This window comes from Vespa velutina, chromosome 4, assembly GCF_912470025.1.
Source record: "Vespa velutina chromosome 4, iVesVel2.1, whole genome shotgun sequence".
NCBI lineage: Eukaryota > Metazoa > Arthropoda > Insecta > Hymenoptera > Vespidae > Vespa > Vespa velutina.
The window spans coordinates 3,745,673-3,762,115 of record NC_062191.1 but is presented as its reverse complement, the minus strand read 5'-3'; the positions used below and the strand labels follow the sequence as shown (position 1 = coordinate 3,762,115).

The 16,443-nt window shown below is 25.8% G+C and overlaps 7 protein-coding genes and 1 non-coding gene across 21 annotated transcripts in view; 4 read left to right on the top strand and 4 right to left on the bottom strand.

Annotated features, from left to right (window-relative positions):
- Window positions 1–1,059, bottom strand: part of LOC124948401 (mitochondrial import inner membrane translocase subunit Tim17-B) — a 1,441-nt gene extending 382 nt beyond the window's left edge. Inside the window, exons 1-2 of the mRNA XM_047491956.1 lie at window positions 904–1,059; window positions 1–260 (exon numbers count right to left, since the gene is read on the bottom strand). The exon at window positions 1–260 is cut by the window's left edge and continues 382 nt beyond it. Of these exons, the coding sequence (XP_047347912.1) occupies window positions 1–249 (249 nt within the window). The 5' untranslated portion in view covers window positions 250–260; window positions 904–1,059. The remainder of the gene's footprint in view (window positions 261–903) is intronic.
- A 298-nt stretch (window positions 1,060–1,357) lies between these two features.
- LOC124948399 (tropomyosin-like) lies at window positions 1,358–3,468 on the top strand. Its single transcript, XM_047491953.1, has 6 exons — window positions 1,358–1,503; window positions 2,006–2,173; window positions 2,255–2,356; window positions 2,430–2,480; window positions 2,563–2,877; window positions 2,945–3,468. The coding sequence occupies exons 2-6, from the start codon at window positions 2,009–2,011 to the stop codon at window positions 3,170–3,172; spliced, it is 861 nt and encodes a 286-aa protein (XP_047347909.1). The 5' UTR covers window positions 1,358–1,503; window positions 2,006–2,008; the 3' UTR covers window positions 3,173–3,468.
- A 389-nt stretch (window positions 3,469–3,857) lies between these two features.
- LOC124948400 (proline-rich proteoglycan 2-like) lies at window positions 3,858–5,496 on the top strand. Its single transcript, XM_047491955.1, has 4 exons — window positions 3,858–4,016; window positions 4,333–4,470; window positions 4,580–4,885; window positions 5,156–5,496. The coding sequence occupies exons 2-4, from the start codon at window positions 4,363–4,365 to the stop codon at window positions 5,426–5,428; spliced, it is 687 nt and encodes a 228-aa protein (XP_047347911.1). The 5' UTR covers window positions 3,858–4,016; window positions 4,333–4,362; the 3' UTR covers window positions 5,429–5,496.
- Window positions 5,497–7,268: 1,772 nt separating this feature from the next.
- LOC124948556 (apidaecins type 14-like) lies at window positions 7,269–10,114 on the top strand. 11 transcript variants are annotated; one of them, XM_047492332.1, is made up of 16 exons: window positions 7,269–7,426; window positions 7,654–7,754; window positions 7,893–7,979; window positions 8,058–8,117; window positions 8,217–8,273; window positions 8,375–8,449; window positions 8,549–8,623; window positions 8,723–8,756; window positions 8,897–8,937; window positions 9,037–9,096; window positions 9,195–9,251; window positions 9,351–9,410; window positions 9,509–9,565; window positions 9,665–9,724; window positions 9,823–9,879; window positions 9,979–10,114. In XM_047492332.1, exons 2-16 carry the CDS (start codon window positions 7,665–7,667, stop codon window positions 10,009–10,011), a joined length of 903 nt encoding a protein of 300 aa, XP_047348288.1. In that variant the 5' UTR covers window positions 7,269–7,426; window positions 7,654–7,664; the 3' UTR covers window positions 10,012–10,114. The 11 variants fall into 11 exon arrangements, with proteins under 11 accessions (XP_047348288.1, XP_047348286.1, XP_047348294.1 ...); XM_047492330.1 differs by having other exon boundaries at window positions 8,723–8,782; window positions 8,881–8,937; XM_047492338.1 differs by lacking the exon at window positions 8,375–8,449.
- Window positions 10,115–10,920: 806 nt separating this feature from the next.
- On the top strand, window positions 10,921–10,993 carry Trnav-aac. The gene has a single exon. It is a non-coding gene; the product is annotated as a tRNA-Val (tRNA).
- Window positions 10,994–11,324: 331 nt separating this feature from the next.
- Window positions 11,325–14,234, bottom strand: LOC124948555 (protein AAR2 homolog). 4 transcript variants are annotated; one of them, XM_047492326.1, is made up of 6 exons: window positions 14,170–14,234; window positions 12,754–12,930; window positions 12,519–12,634; window positions 12,278–12,431; window positions 11,930–12,208; window positions 11,325–11,818 (listed from the first exon to the last, which is right to left on the bottom strand). In XM_047492326.1, the coding sequence occupies exons 1-6, from the start codon at window positions 14,205–14,207 to the stop codon at window positions 11,410–11,412; spliced, it is 1,173 nt and encodes a 390-aa protein (XP_047348282.1). In that variant the 5' UTR covers window positions 14,208–14,234; the 3' UTR covers window positions 11,325–11,409. The 4 variants fall into 4 exon arrangements, with proteins under 4 accessions (XP_047348282.1, XP_047348284.1, XP_047348283.1 ...); XM_047492328.1 differs by lacking the exon at window positions 14,170–14,234 and adding an exon at window positions 13,003–13,352; XM_047492327.1 differs by lacking the exon at window positions 14,170–14,234 and adding an exon at window positions 13,150–13,352.
- LOC124948560 (putative malate dehydrogenase 1B) lies at window positions 13,568–14,036 on the bottom strand. Its single transcript, XM_047492345.1, has 2 exons — window positions 13,839–14,036; window positions 13,568–13,767 (listed from the first exon to the last, which is right to left on the bottom strand). The coding sequence occupies exons 1-2, from the start codon at window positions 13,930–13,932 to the stop codon at window positions 13,586–13,588; spliced, it is 276 nt and encodes a 91-aa protein (XP_047348301.1). The 5' UTR covers window positions 13,933–14,036; the 3' UTR covers window positions 13,568–13,585.
- A 732-nt stretch (window positions 14,235–14,966) lies between the features above and the next one.
- On the bottom strand, window positions 14,967–16,065 carry LOC124948559 (putative malate dehydrogenase 1B). The gene is made up of 2 exons (XM_047492344.1): window positions 15,421–16,065; window positions 14,967–15,357 (listed from the first exon to the last, which is right to left on the bottom strand). Exons 1-2 carry the CDS (start codon window positions 15,598–15,600, stop codon window positions 15,088–15,090), a joined length of 450 nt encoding a protein of 149 aa, XP_047348300.1. The 5' UTR covers window positions 15,601–16,065; the 3' UTR covers window positions 14,967–15,087.
- Window positions 16,066–16,443: the final 378 nt, after the last annotated feature.

Below are 16,443 nucleotides of genomic sequence, written 5' to 3'. Positions count from 1 at the left end.
ATAGTGAATTAATGTGCAATCGATCATAGAAAAAACTCCACCCCATATAGCAAAATTTCCTGCTATAATTGGAGCACGTTGTTTAATAGCCATAAAACTGCCTACTAAACGCCTTTTAAAACCACTGGGTGCATTACGAAAACCCTTTACACTTTGAAAAACAGCTCCACCAATTACACCCATAGTAAATGCACCACCGCAGTCATCTATTATTCTCCAGGGACATGGCTCTCTCACATATTCTTCCATTCTTTAGCAATCTGAATAAAAACAATAGTAATATAATAATGTAAAAGTATATGTATATATACATATACACGTATTTATACTCTTAAAAATATACAGGTAATTTAAATTAAAGACACATATGAGATCATAAATCAATACTATATATCATATCATATCTTTTTACAATTTTAATTGTAAAATGTTACAATATCATCATTGATCTATGCTATATGCTATTAAATATTTTATGTCACTGCGATTAGTAACACTAGTTTACTTAACACGATTGAAATAATTTCTAGTTAATTGTATTAATAACAATTATTTAACATGAAAATAATGTATATATACTAAAATTGCGTAAACTGTACTAACCTCTAAAATTTCATTTCATATTTTTAGATTCTTAATTTTCCAGTACTCGACAAGACAAAATGAAAATTTACAAAGCGAATATTCGAGAATTTATTATACTATATTTAATATAATGTTACATACAATTTATCATATATGTCTAAAATATAAATACACGTAAATCAATGTGTATTTGATTACGAAGAAAAACGTGAGTTTAAAGTGAGGTTATGTGAGCAAAATTTAATGTCATCTCGCGTAAAATAATCTTTAATGGTATATGCTTTGCAGAAAAATATATAACATTTTTTAATTACTTACTGAATATTTTGCTTGATGTATTTCCTTCTTAATACACACTATTTTATAATAATCTCTACGAAAGAACTACCGCAACCACTATTATAAAATTCATGTACACGGTGTCGACATAGACAATATAAGAAGGAACTTGATCGGAAAACTAAAGACAAATTTTTATCTAAGAAAACGAACGATAATATTTTATCCAATCGAATATGTAGAAATTTAATTAACATAATGTTACACTTTTTTAAATCATTCTTTATTATTATTTATAAATATATAAAATTTTTTGTATCATTTTGTAATTAAATTCAAATAATTATAAAAATATGTATTGGGAAGAAACTATTAAAAATAATTTTTGCATTAATGAAGAAACTACAAGCGAAATTTTCTTAACAAAATTTATAATGATTTGAAATTCATTATTTGATACAAAAAAAAAACTATAGATATTTATTTAGAAAATTTGTATTCCTCTCTCTACTGAACCAATACGAAGTACGCATGGCCAAGTATTTTTTAAAGTTTAAAATAGAAGGAGCGGGCAATGTCCAAAAATACATCGTATTTCTAGCTAGTCCTTGATATCCAGTACTTTGGAATGACAATTGAGTATGTATCGTAATAAAATTTCTTTTTATAATGCTAATATTTGTATACATTTATATAATACTTACATAAATTATTCATTTTATTATATCTATTTATTTTTATCGATAAATAATATAATATCAAATTATATACTCATATATTTATTTCAATTATTATAACAATCACACACTTATTTCAATTATTGTAATATTCTATCTCTGCATTGACACAAATATTAAATATTATACTTCAATGAAAAATTATTTGTTAAAATATATATATGTATATATATATATTTGTATATATATATATAAAATATTTTATATATATATAAAATATTTTATTTTATACAAAAAATATTGATTTACATATATGATTTACATTCATATTTAAATCAATGTTTTTTGTATAAAATAAAATATTTTTCTTTTAGTTGTTTCCATAGTGATACTAAAACTCTTGTGTACACAAAACTTTGTACATGGTTTCAAATAAAAGAAAAATATAAATAATTATTTTACAGAAAATGTCAGAAATCCAAGAATGTTCTTCTGTTGGATGTGTATCCGTAGATAATATAACAAATAATAATGAAAATGATCTATCAAAAGTGATTACTCCTTTAGAAGAAACAAGGAATAAAATTGTTGACAAGGATCCTGTTAAAGTACAAGAGGATATAACAAAACTGGTAAATATAGTATAATATTAGATAAATTATCAATATATCTTGTGTGTACAAATCATTTGAATTTATCTACATATTATTTAGAATGAAACTACAATATCCAATGCTTCAAATATTTCAAATAAAGATGATCTCATATTAAAGTCAATATCAGATGCAGTTGCTGTTAAGGATGAATCCTATGAGGTAAAAAAAATTTTAATGGTAGTATCAATTAGTAATTGTTATCTAATTGTCATTTTGTAATTATTATACATAGGTAAGTAAGGACAAGAACGAGTTGATATGCAAGTTAGAGGTAGAAGTAAAGGTAATTAAAATTTCAAAAGTTGATAATTGATATAATAATAGTTGATAATTGACTTAATATTATAATTTATTTTTATTATTAGGAAAGAACAATCGAACGAGACATGTATCAAAGAAAATTAGCAGAAGTTGAACAAAAGTTAACTGATCTCGAAACATCGATTTCTATGACTATTAAAAGTGCTGATAATAATGAGAATGTTCCACATGTCCACATGACAGAATTAAAAAATAAATTAACAGAGACAATAATGCAATTAGAAGATCGTGGAGTTATTGTAGCTAATCAAGAGAAACAGATAAATGCTCTTAATGTACAAGTATCAACATTGAAAGAAGTAGTAGCTATTACAAGAGATCTTTTGCAAATTCGTAATACAGAAGTTAAACATTTACAGGTATATTTTATATTTGAAAGTTATATATAAAAGAAAATGTCTAATTTGAATTTGTTTTATTTTATAGGCAGAAGTTGATAATATGGAAGCACGAATTGCTGAAGAACGTGAAAAACACAATATGATGATGTCCAGAATGGATGATGCTGTACGATTAAATTCTGATTTAAAGAAAGAATATGAGACACAATTAAATCTTTTTAAAGACTTACGTATAAAATACGACGAAAAAATAAATTTACTTTCGGAAGAAAAACGAGCGCTTGAATTAGCAAATCAGTCTACAAACAATTAAATAGAAAAAGAAACAAAAAATTAAAGTCCGAAAAAAATAAAATATATAACGGAAACCTTCATGAGATATTATGTTTATGTATATTTACAAATTTCTAATTCTAAAAGCTACATGTATAATTATAGATACAAAATCACAAATAAAGATCAAAAATACATGTTAATGCGTAATGCATAATAGTAGAAAATTATTTAATTTATTGTAAATCATAATTATGTAAAAGATGATGTAACAATGACACATTTTGCAACATGTATCTTTCTATTGATAATAGATAAGATTCGAAATTTATAAAAGATTCCGCGTATAAAGATAATGATCTTAACTAATTTATTTTAGCTGATAATAAATATATCTTCATCACTGATTATCCATGTAAAAAAATAGAAAAAGTTGCTAAGTTTTTCATCTAAACAATGTAAATAGGTTTTTAAAAATTTCTGCATTTGTTGTAAGTATTGTATATTTTCATTGTTTGATGCATTATTTAGTAGATCTATTATTTATTATAACCGATAAAAAATTGTTTGAATAGTTTAATTTAAAAGATTGGTTTTCTTATTATAAAAACACATTTTGTACAATCATATTAAAAAATAAAAATAAAAAAGAAAAAGTTTTCAGAAATAATCTGTCTTTTATATACAAACAAAATTAAGTATTTATTGAGGACTTCTATCACTTACTTTATCTTATTGATGGACTGATATAATGTAAGATTATAGAGAGATAGTAGTTGAATACAAAAATAAATCGATAAAAGAAAGATAAATTGGTACTTTAAAGTGGTATAAATATAGAGAAGAAATTTCAGAAATTTAGTAGAACCATTAAAGAAGTTCAGGTAAGAGTTAATTGTATTTATTTGCAAAATAATCATAATAAGCTACTCTTTCTATTGTTAATAAAATTATATTTATATATTTTTTTGAATTTGTGTGTTATAAAAAAATAAATTATATTTATATATTTTTTTGAATCTGTGTGCACTTTGAAAATCTAAGCATGTATTTAATAATTATGTGTATACGAAAAAGACATTTAAAAAATATGTAACTTTCGATTTTTATTAACACTGTTATACTAAATTGTTAACTATTATATATTATACATACTGTTGAATAGTGCTTTTTAATTAATATGTCCATTTTATTTTGCAGATTTATGGCTTCTTCAAATTGGTTAACAAGATGAATAAGATTTTTATTTTGCTATCATTAGCATTATTCTGCGTTGCCGCGCAATCGGCGGTAGTAGAACCGAAAGTAGACGTAGAAATTGTAGAAGGCAATGAAAAGGTAAAACAAGATATATATACATTTTTTAAGGAATATACTTTTATTCATTATTTTCTATCATATTCTTTTTCTTCGACATAAGTAATAATCATATTAATTCGTTTTCCAGAATCTTGTCGGTATTGACAATATAAATGAATCAGATGAATCCGAATTAGAAGAATCTAACGAAGAGGAATTTGACGAAGAGGAATCTGACGAAGAGGAATTTGACGAATTTAAACGACCACCACACGGCCGACCTACCAGACGACCACCACCCGGCCGACCTACCAGACGACCACCACCCGGCCGACCTACTAGACGACCACCACCCGGCCGTCCTACCAGACGACCACCACCCGGCCGTCCTACCAGACGACCACCACACGGCCGACCTACCAGACGACCACCACATCACGGATACTCAGAAGAGGTAAAAAAATATGATTGATACTTAAATAGAAATAAAATACGCAATCATTTTTATAATCATTAAAATCATTTTTCGATAGACAATCTTTTTTATTGACTTATAAGTAATAACAAAAATTGCTTATACCAATATATTTTATATACATGTTTCTTTATCAATTCTAAATTGCCTTTATTTTCTATATGATCTTAAGGAACAAGTCTTTTTTATCTTCACATTCTTTTTCTTCTATAGATTTTCTTCTAGTAATCGTAATAATTCATTTTTCAGGAGTTTGAATATATACCTGTCGCTTCCGACTTAGAAGAATTTATTGAAAATGAAGTTGAGGACTACCGTCGACCACCATCTCACAAACGTCCACCACCACCACCACCATCTAAGAAACGTCCACCACCACCACCATCAAAGAAACGTCCACCCCCACCCCCACCCCCACCACCACCACCACCACCACACAAAAGACATCCACCACCACCACCACCACCTCAAAGACGTCCACCACTGACATTAGACGAATCTGTTGAACCAATCACTGTTTAAATATCATTTATGCAACTTAAATGGACCGTTATATGAAAAAATATAAATTAAATTAATCTTGCACATAATATGTTGTATTTTCTTTATTACCAATAATTCCGAAAGATTTTCTAATTTAATATATATATATATATATATATATATATATATATATATATGGTATCATTTAAAAAATGATATCATTTAAATCCGATTAACAAATAAAGGGATAAGTGCAAAACAAATGGCTTTAGATATTATTTGAATATAATTAGTCTCCAATTTTACTTATTTGTTATTGATATTTTCCATTAAAGAAGAACGATAAGAAACTTCATCAAAGCTTGTATAATAAGCAATATATATTCATATAAGTGTAATAAAAATTTGCTATATCTATATACAAGAAGATAATCGAGGAAGTGTATAAGTTTGTCTAAATTCAGGGGCGACAATCGCAAATGTTATCTACGTAAATAATAAATTACAGTACCACAGAGATTAAATGTAGTCGGGAAATTCCATGATCAACTCATAAGCTTTGATTCATACTAATGATATATATTAATCATAAATGAGATATAATTAATAAAGTTTATCACAAGTCACTGATAACAGGAAAGTTTATATGAAATTAATAAAGTGAGATTAGTAAAGAGAAAGTTTATATGAGAGTAAACATGTTTGTCGCTTCGAATCAAAATATTTTTCAAAGAAGTTTTCTTTTCGTTTATGCATACATTATTTTTGTGTGCAAAATTAATTTAAAATTAAAAAAAAAAAAAAAATAAAAATTATTAATTCATTTGTGATCATATTTGCCAAGAAACATTTTCTTATTACTCCTATAATTTCTTTTTCAGTCAAAAATATTTTTCAAAATATATGAAGTTTCATAATTCATAATAAAATCATGATGACAGTTCAGATTCAAGATAAAATAAAAAAAAAAAAAAAGAAGAATGGCACAAAAATAAAATGTTTCATTTGAAGAAATATAATTTTTAATATCTATATATACATTTTTGATTATATCTCTGTTTATAAAATTTAATCTATCTAATCGAATATTTGTAAGCATTGATAATTTCATGATTTTATCGTTTCTATATCACTTACATAATTCGTACATTTTGTATCTCTTTTATCTATTATTTTATTATTGATTAAAACTATCAGTTTATCGATCTATCAATAATAACAATCCTATCTTTAACACATTGTTGACCGATAATGTGTAAAAAGTATAATCACAAATATACTTATGCTACTTACGTAATTATTGAAAGAAAAAATCACGTTGCTACGGTATTGTTTATATTATTGTAGATAGTATTTGTCTAATTTGGACATTATCAATTTTTTTGAATCTTGAATATTTTAATAACGATTTTAATTCAATTATAAAACATAGCCGATGTAAAATGGGTATTACTTTTTATATATAGCAACTGGCCAATGATGTATTAATTACTTAATTACTTCTTTTTCGAATATTAATGTATATCTCTCTTAATAGAATAAATTTATAAATATTAAAGCACACAAATTATTAATCGACGACACAGTATCGACTTATAACTTGTGTAACATAAATATTATAAAATTTTATCGTAAATTGTAATATAGTCTATCAGAACTTTATTTACAATAAAAGATTATGTAACATATTATAAAATTTTATCGTAAATTGTAATATCGTATATCAGAACATTATTTATAATAAAAAATTTGATAGTGGGGAATCCATGAAATAAAATCAATAATAAGAAGTAATAAAACAGTGATTTGCTTCTACGTTCTAGGAATTACGATCAAATCGTAATCAGCTATTTAGTATTACAAAGAGACAGAGACGTATGGTAATCAAATTTCAGTGGTTCCCCGATATTCATTATAGATGCCGATACACAGTGAGTATACCAAACTAGCAGAGAGAGGAATAAGTATAAAAGCAATATTATGAGCCTTGTAGAGACATCATTTTCTTGTAAACTTTCGTCTAGATAGCAACTAAGAGTAAGCAACAATTTTTAATTATATATATGACATAATAATATAACACACGATAAAAATATTATCATATATATATATATGTAAAATTCACACAAATTAAATTTTTATAATAATACGTAATCACAGTTTCATATTAATGATCGATATTTTAAAATTATAAATCAAACGAATAAATATAAATCAAATCGAAATAAACATATTATATAAAATATTGACATTACTTTTTCCAGACTCGAGAAAAATGAGAAGCTTAGCAATAACAGCGGCTTTAGCTGCTATGCTTGTTATCGTAGTTAATGGAGAAACGTTCCAATTACATTCGGTAAACCCGGTAAGTATACGGAAAATAATTATATTATATAAAATATTTGAAAGATATAAATTATAAAATAACAGGATTAGAGATAATTTAAATGTACGATTAATAGATTTTTAATATAGTCATGTTTTTTTAATATATATATAATAGCACGCCGTTATCGTGAAAGAGACTGAAATTCATCATCAAAATCTTCAAGTACCCGAACTTCAAGAATATCAAAAACAATTTGACGTGGTAAATATAAACGCGAATATATATCAATTCATGAAGTAATTTATTTATATTAATATTACATTAATTTTTATATTTTAGCGTAAACGACGTGAAGCTGATCCTGAGCCTCAAAGACCAAGACCACAAGTTCCACTTCCGGTAATAATAACCAAATTATATGTAACAGGAAGAATACTTAAATATGAGTAATATGTATTACAATTAAATGATTAATATCATTTTATTTTCATATTTAAGAGACCTGTACCTTTTCGACCTAGACCCCAACAAGTTCCTCCGCGTCCACCACACCCGGTAAGGATAACAAAAATTATAATTAATAAAAAAAATATTCAAGTATGAGTTACATAGTATCACAATGAACGGATCAATATCATCTCATTTTCATACTTCAGAGACTTCGTCGGGAAGCTAATCCTGAGTCTCAAAAACCAAGACCCCCACAAATTACTCCGCGTCCGCCACACCCGGTAAGGATAAGAAAAATTATAATTAATAGGAAAAATATTCAAATTTTGTTAAATTTACCACAATGAATGGATCAATATCATTTCATTTTCATATTTCAGAGACTTCGTCGGGAAGCTAATCCTGAGTCTCAAAAACCAAGACCCCAACAAGTTCCTCCGCGTCCGCCACATCCGGTAAGGATAAGAAAAATTATAATTAATAGGAAAAATATTCTAATTTTGTTAAATGTACCACAATGAATGAATCAATATCATTTCATTTTCATATTTTAGAGACTTCGTCGTGAAGCTGATCCTGAACCTCAAAGGCCAAGACCACTAGTCCCACAACCGGTAATAACCAAAATTATATGTAACAGAAAGAATACTTAAATATAAGCTTATATCTGTTACAATTAAATGATTAATATCATTTTATTTTCATATTTAAGAGACCTGTACCTTCTCGACCAAGACCCCAACAAGTTCCTCCGCGTCCGGCACACCCGGTAAGGATAAGAAAAATTATAATTAATAGGAAAAATATTCTAATTTTGTTAAATGTACCACAATGAATGAATCAATATCATTTCATTTTCATATTTTAGAGACTTCGTCGTGAAGCTGATCCTGAACCTCAAAGGCCAAGACCATTAGTCCCACAACCGGTAATAACCAAAATTATATGTAACAGAAAGAATACTTAAATATAAGCTTATATCTGTTACAATTAAATGATTAATATCATTTTATTTTCATATTTAAGAGACCTGTACCTTCTCGACCAAGACCCCAACAAGTTCCTCCGCGTCCGGCACACCCGGTAAGGATAAGAAAAATTATAATTAATAGGAAAAATATTCTAATTTTGTTAAATGTACCACAATGAATGAATCAATATCATTTCATTTTCATATTTTAGAGACTTCGTCGTGAAGCTGATCCTGAACCTCAAAGGCCAAGACCACTAGTTCCACAACCGGTAATAACCAAAATTATATGTAACAGAAAGAATACTTAAATATAAGCTTATATCTATTACAATTAAATGATTAATATCATTTTATTTTCATATTTAAGAGACCTGTACCTTCTCGACCAAGACCCCAACAAGTTCCTCCGCGTCCGGCACACCCGGTAAGGATAAGAAAAATTATAATTAATAGGAAAAATATTCTAATTTTGTTAAATGTACCACAATGAATGAATCAATATCATTTCATTTTCATATTTTAGAGACTTCGTCGTGAAGCTGATCCTGAACCTCAAAGGCCAAGACCACTAGTCCCACAACCGGTAATAACCAAAATTATATGTAACAGAAAGAATACTTAAATATAAGCTTATATCTGTTACAATTAAATGATTAATATCATTTTATTTTCATATTTAAGAGACCTGTACCTTCTCGACCAAGACCCCAACAAGTTCCTCCGCGTCCGGCACACCCGGTAAGGATAAGAAAAATTATAATTAATAGGAAAAATATTCTAATTTTATTAAATATACCACAATGAATGGATCAATATTATTTCATTTTCATATTTCAGAGACTTCGTCGTGAAGCTGTTACTGAGTCTTAAAGACTAAAAATTTAACAAGTTACACTACGTCCTTTACACTTGGTAATAATATTATCGTTAATTAGAACAATCTTTAATAAAAATTATCACATATTCTTCCGTATAATGTTTTATTCTTCTCTATGATGATAAATAATATTATTTGTTAAATTTTATTTGGTATAACGGTAGCTCAAGAACAAGTTAAAATAAGACAACAAAATCCAAATATAGAAATTATATTATCTCGTAGATATCGAATATTGATCTGATAGGTAAATAGAAATTAATGATATGAATTTAAATATATTCGAATAATAATTTTATATAATATTCTTAAAAAAAAAAAAAAAAAAAAAAAAAAGACATTATCTTGAACTCAAAAATCTAATCTCAATCTGATATAATATCTAAATATATATAGATAATAAGTTTATATAATATATTTAATTAAAATTAAATTAAATAAATATATATATTTATGTTTACATAACATGCATGTATTGTCTATTACGTAGAAAATAATCTGTGCGTATTAGAACATTAAGCAAAATTGTTAAATTGCGATAAATATAAAATACACAAATATTTTTGTTTCTTTTAATTAATTGTATTTAACAAGTATACTTATGCAGCAAAAAAAAATACTTTTTATTATTTAAATTAAAATTTTTAATGAAAATTAAAACTTATTTGCAAATTCAAAATATTATAAAATATTTTGAAATAACAACGAAGTAAAAAAAAAATAAAAAAAACAATCAGTAACTTGCAAATCTAATTGCAGATAGCTTGTCCTGTTTTACCATGTAAGCGATGACTAATAATTGATCATGTCCACATATGCAATGTAGATATACATCTTTAAAACAGACTTATATAAAACTGATAAAATATATATTTTTATTAAATAAAACCGTAAACACCATTGTTTCCGTGGTGTAGTGGTTATCACATCCGCCTAACACGCGGAAGGTCTCCGGTTCGATCCCGGGCGGAAACAATTTTTTTTTTATTCATTCAAATAATAAAATAAAAAAAAATAATTCAGATTTATAGATTATTAAAAAATTTCATACTTGATATTTTCATCCTCCTTTATACTCCTTTAATAAATCAAATCTTTCATTATTGTTATTGTTTATACGACTTTTCTATTCAATGTTATCGGATAAATTTGTTAAAAAAAATAAATTTTTTAAGAAAACAGAAATAAAAGTTTGAACAGTATCTTATACGAAATATACGTAAGATCTAAAATTTATTTACAATATATATATATATATATATACTAACTAATTGGCAATATATAATTAATTTATGACCATACAAAATATACTGTAAAAGAATTTAATTTATATTTTACAATTTTTTCTTCTTTTTATTATATTCATTTTTATGAACAATACGTTATAATACTTATTCTAGAGAAACAACAACTGGTGCCTCATCTTCGTTATCACATTGTAAATTTGTGAAGTCCCACCTAAACTTTTTAGTTAATCGATCACGAACTCGTACTGCGTTACACTTTAAATTACCATCAATGTCAGAATTAAGCTCAATGTTTGCAAAAAGCTTACGCAAGCTTTGATAAACAAAATTGTTGCTAGTGACAATATCCCATAATATATCTTCTGGAATGTACGATAATTGAACTTCTATAACTTTCAAGAATTCCATATAAATATAGCGATGAGCTGATATTGCTGAATCTACTCCACAAATCAATGATATAAGTTTTTTCCAATGCTCAAAGGCGTCCAAATTTTGGCCAACCAAAAGACAAATAAATGCAAGTTGTATTTCTCCAATTATTTCTATAGGTCTGTAAAAATATTTTTATACATACATATATTTATATATATAATGTTATATAAATAATATTAAAATGTGATTTCAGAATTCTACAAAATAATAAAATAAATGTTGATCATACTGTTTCAATTTATTAAGCACAATGTCCAAAACATAACTGGAATCAAGAGAATGTTTTGTGATCTCTGTCGGAGTTGCCCCATCAGGATAATGTTTCTCAGGCAATTGTGATAATCTCAGTTCTGTGCCAGGTATTGGTTTTAAGTCAGGTAACAGTTGTTCTTCTTTTTCTTCAACTGTAAATCTAGTTTTGTCTGTTTTTTTTCTTTGTATAAGATCTCCTCCACGTGGTCTTAAAGCATCGCTACATGGTTCCAGTTCTAAAGCCGAATGTACAAAACTAAAAAATGAAAATAATTAAAAAGTACAAAAGAGAAGAGAATATACATGAACAGAATATATTATTTACCCACAAACAGGTGCACAACGTTCTATTAAAAGATAATCAATTTTATCAGTCAATTCATTCCATCCTTTCCAAATATTATAAGGATAAGGACCAAGAAATTTATCTAAATCTTTTAAGTTTTCTTTGAGACTTTGAACCAAATTTTCAGGAACAGCTACGCATCAAATGGTATAAAAGAATAATTGTATTATAAAAAAAAATATATAACAAATGAACTTAACATAATAACAAAGTATCCTACGTTCTGAGCTGATTTCTTCCTTTGACTGATCCCATCGTTTTACCATAAATTCAGCTTTTTCAAATACATGAAGAAAACCTATTTTAGGTGATGTTTCGCCAAATTTATTTACTGCGCTATAAAAAGATTTACAATGTACATAATAAATTTTAATATACCTATCAATCTATATCCAACATATAGATTAATGTAAACAACTAACATACACAGATAGCTAAAAAAATATATAAATCACCTATAATGCACATAATGAAATCCTGGAGGTATCATTTTAATACCTTTAAACTTATTTCCAACATTCCAAGACTTTAAATCTATTCCAAATTCTGTATCCACAGGTACATCAAGTACAACTAATGTAGCACCTTCGAATAATAACCTTTGTGCAATGGTTTGATCCATTTCTATCCTACTACAGGACATATTGTTTTCTTTGAATGTTTATTACGCACTATCTTTCATGAAATTAATAGTTTATATTTACATCATTGATAAAATGATATTCGTTTTGATTTCAATTTGTTATTAACAAATAATTATTCAATTGTTAACAATTTGATATGATAAATTAAAGAATTAATATATGTACACACATAAGTAACTTGTAAGGTAAATCATAAACATATTTAACCTCAAAATTACGATCATTTCACTGACAAGTCGTAATATAGCAATTAAAATTTTGAATATAATTTTTAATTTAGAAAATTTTATAATGAACTGAAAACATCGAAACTAAAATTAATTTTTAATTATGACTAGCAAATTAACTCTCCATTTTATTTCAAAGTTTATAAAACGCAACTACGTGCGTTACAAATGGCGCGCTAATTAAACATTTGTATTGTATCGTTTTCCTTTTTTTCTGAATATCTTTTTTTTTTATTTATTAATACTAAATTAAGTTGACATATTAAGCGATAAAATGAAGATTTTTTTATTCAAATATTATTTCTTCTTATATCATCTTTTAATATCATCCTTTGTTTCTTTGAATTTTATTTTTCAGAATCATTAATAATATATTATCAAAAGAATAAATTATTATTATCATTAATAATAATAATTTATCCTTTTATTAATTGTTTATTCAAAATTACTGCAGTTAAAATCAAATTGTTAAATATCTGTAATGGCATACAAGGTAATGGGAAATCAGTAAATGGCAACCATATTCGCGATCCATCTTCTAAAATTTTTAAATGTACAGGTTGTGAAAATACTAATCCTTTGGGAATTCCAAAGCTACCTAAAATTTAAATTCAATATCGATATAATTAAATAATGAATTATAATATATGTGTTATAATATTTAAATACCATCAGATGATATCCCCAAAGAAATAATTTCATCTCCAATATTTTCTGTATCGGCATACCATAATTTTAACAAATCACAAATTGCTTTGCACATTTGCAAATTTTCAGTACGACCGACTTGATATTGAAGAATTGCCTAAATGATATGTGAAAAATAGATTTCGTTTTTTACAATAAATAAAAACTATAGTAGTGAAAAAATTAATTTTATAAATTTTAATTTTTTCCTTTCTATATTATAAATAAACGAGATTACAAATATATAAAATATAAATATATATATATATATATATATATATATATATATATATATATATATATAAATTCATACCTTACGTTCCAAATGTCCTTTATAAGGATTTTTATCATGTGCTAAGTAACAAAAATATCGTAATTCTGGATATTTAAATCCCAATGGTAGAGTAGTACCTTTTTCTGCAAACATAGCTCTATTATTTGGTTTATATACTTCATATTTTTGGACCATATGACATACATCCACAAAATAATTAATTCCTATGTATTAAATAAATTATTACCAAGTTTGCATTATTTTATATACACTATTATATAAAAAATTTTTTAACCAACCCAAAAATCCCCACACAGGAGGACAACCAAAATTGTATATAGGTAAATTAAGCTTTGTCAGAAAATTATAAACAATTTCTAATCCATAGTGAGAACTAACAGCTACGATATTAGTCTTTGGTAATTTAGTCACTAAAGCATGAAGCACATTTACACAGAAACAACTTGCACTCATTGAACAAAAAAGTACTTTCATTTCAGGAGATGCGTATCTATTTATCTGGTTTGCTAATTTAGCCATACTATTATAATTATTACGTAACCAAGAAGTAATACTTTCATTTTCTTCTCTAAAATTATCTCAACATGTACTTTAGGCTTTCTTAAAACATTAAAGAATACAGAAACATACTTTGATACAATATCTAAATTAATTAATATATCACAATCGTATAATCCATCTGAAACATTTTTTATAATTCTTGCTACATATAAACCAGCTCCTATTGCCTCTATATCTTGAACAATGCGTTTAATTTTAAAATAACAACCAGGTTCGTCATATAAATTAACGATGATACCATGCGTTAACCATAATTCTTTAATTGTTATTAATTGTGGTATTAAGTCTACACATAATGCTTTGCCAGCACCTAATACTGTAATGCGACGATGTTGTATAAGTGACGTTTTCACAGATGGTAATTTCAACATTGTTTCATACATCTGTAATAACATTAAGAATTATAACAGAATCGTTATTATAATTGAATATCTTTTTTACAAGTGAGTAATCCAATTGTAATTTTTTAAGATCATCTTCTGTAATATAATCACTAATATTGTAATGTAAGTGCAAAAATTCCCAAAATTGATTAACACCTCCAATATAAGTAACATTATTTTTAGATAAACCAACTTTTTTCCAGATTAATGGTGATTTTGTATGTGACCAATTCCAACGATAACAGATTTTTTCAAGCCATGACTAAAAATCAAAAAAGTTATTCTTATAAAAAATGACATTAGTAATTTAATATTATATATTAACCTTCCATTCAAGTGCACTTTTAAAAATTTTGTTATATTTAAAATTTGATAAGATCTTTGCCAAGTTTTCAGCTATATAACATATATGACAAAAATATACATCATCTGGTATTCCTGCTATTATTATAACACATTTATCAGCTGACATATTTTTTTCAATATTTATATTACATGCAGTCATGTTAAATATTCCAAAATATCTTAAATATACTACATATGACTACCTTCAATTTTTTTTTTTATATTAGCTATATTTATTAACAAAACTTCATTAAGGCTGTTCATCACCCTTCGTTTTTTAATGATTTATACCATCAAGGAAAAGAGGCCTAATTATTGATCAATTTTGATGAACAAAATTTTAAAGACAAAGTTTAAATCTACGGTGCCTCTTTGACGAATTTTTGAAGAAGCTTCATTTTCTTTGAAAAAAATCGTATTAAAAAATAGTATTTTTTGGAGAATAGTTCGTGTACAAATAAAATGACCAAATAGGACCAAGGACGACGACGACAATGGTTGCATATTTCAAGACTTTTCCAAAATCTTCTCAATCCAATTCCAACTAAACATTAAAGTACATACATTTTACATTACTAATCATACTTCAACGTATAAATAGATTGGATGTAATGGAATTCTAAAATAATTTTTTAAAGAAACGCACAGAAAAATTATAATTTCTTTATTATTCTTATTTATTCTTATTTACTGTTATTGATTTCCATTTATTCTTATTTATGGTTATTTATGCATTTCAGATTAAATACTATATTTTCTACTCTACTATTGTTACTATTATCTATCTTTTATACTTTAGCTATTTGTTTAATTTTAATTAGAAATAAAAAGTATAAAATTTGTAAAATGAACAAATACTTTTCAATTAATTTATTTTCAGAAAAATATAATCTGATATATGATTTTTCTTGCTTCTTTTCATTATATATAAAAATTTTTTTCACATTAACTCGATTATTAAATACAGTGACTTATTATGTCGATAAGGGATATGCTTATGGTG

Excerpts from the sequence above, each read along its gene's own strand:
- LOC124948559 (XM_047492344.1), bottom strand. The coding sequence starts at position 15,600 with ATGACTGCATGTAATATAAATATTGAAAAAAATATGTCAGCTGATAAA. Across the intron at positions 15,358-15,420 it reads AAAGTGCACTTGAATGGAAG|TCATGGCTTGAAAAAATCTG; the intron begins GTTAATATATAA and ends TTTGATTTTTAG.
- LOC124948555 (XM_047492326.1), bottom strand. The coding sequence starts at position 14,207 with ATGATAAAAATCCTTATAAAGGACATTTGGAACGTAAG. Across the intron at positions 12,432-12,518 it reads GGAAGAAATCAGCTCAGAAC|CTGTTCCTGAAAATTTGGTT; the intron begins GTAGGATACTTT and ends TTTGATGCGTAG. Across the intron at positions 11,819-11,929 it reads GTGCTTAATAAATTGAAACA|ACCTATAGAAATAATTGGAG; the intron begins GTATGATCAACA and ends ATATTTTTACAG.
- LOC124948560 (XM_047492345.1), bottom strand. The coding sequence starts at position 13,932 with ATGTGCAAAGCAATTTGTGATTTGTTAAAATTATGGTATGCCGATACA. Across the intron at positions 13,768-13,838 it reads TTTGGGGATATCATCTGATG|GTAGCTTTGGAATTCCCAAA; the intron begins GTATTTAAATAT and ends TTTAAATTTTAG.
- LOC124948399 (XM_047491953.1), top strand. The coding sequence starts at position 2,009 with ATGTCAGAAATCCAAGAATGTTCTTCTGTTGGATGTGTATCCGTAGAT. Across the intron at positions 2,481-2,562 it reads AGTTAGAGGTAGAAGTAAAG|GAAAGAACAATCGAACGAGA; the intron begins GTAATTAAAATT and ends TTTTATTATTAG. Across the intron at positions 2,878-2,944 it reads CAGAAGTTAAACATTTACAG|GCAGAAGTTGATAATATGGA; the intron begins GTATATTTTATA and ends TTTATTTTATAG.
- LOC124948400 (XM_047491955.1), top strand. The coding sequence starts at position 4,363 with ATGAATAAGATTTTTATTTTGCTATCATTAGCATTATTCTGCGTTGCC. Across the intron at positions 4,471-4,579 it reads TTGTAGAAGGCAATGAAAAG|AATCTTGTCGGTATTGACAA; the intron begins GTAAAACAAGAT and ends TTCGTTTTCCAG. Across the intron at positions 4,886-5,155 it reads ATCACGGATACTCAGAAGAG|GAGTTTGAATATATACCTGT; the intron begins GTAAAAAAATAT and ends TTCATTTTTCAG.
- LOC124948556 (XM_047492330.1), top strand. The coding sequence starts at position 7,665 with ATGAGAAGCTTAGCAATAACAGCGGCTTTAGCTGCTATGCTTGTTATC. Across the intron at positions 7,755-7,892 it reads AATTACATTCGGTAAACCCG|CACGCCGTTATCGTGAAAGA; the intron begins GTAAGTATACGG and ends TATATATAATAG. Across the intron at positions 9,566-9,664 it reads CTCCGCGTCCGGCACACCCG|AGACTTCGTCGTGAAGCTGA; the intron begins GTAAGGATAAGA and ends TTCATATTTTAG.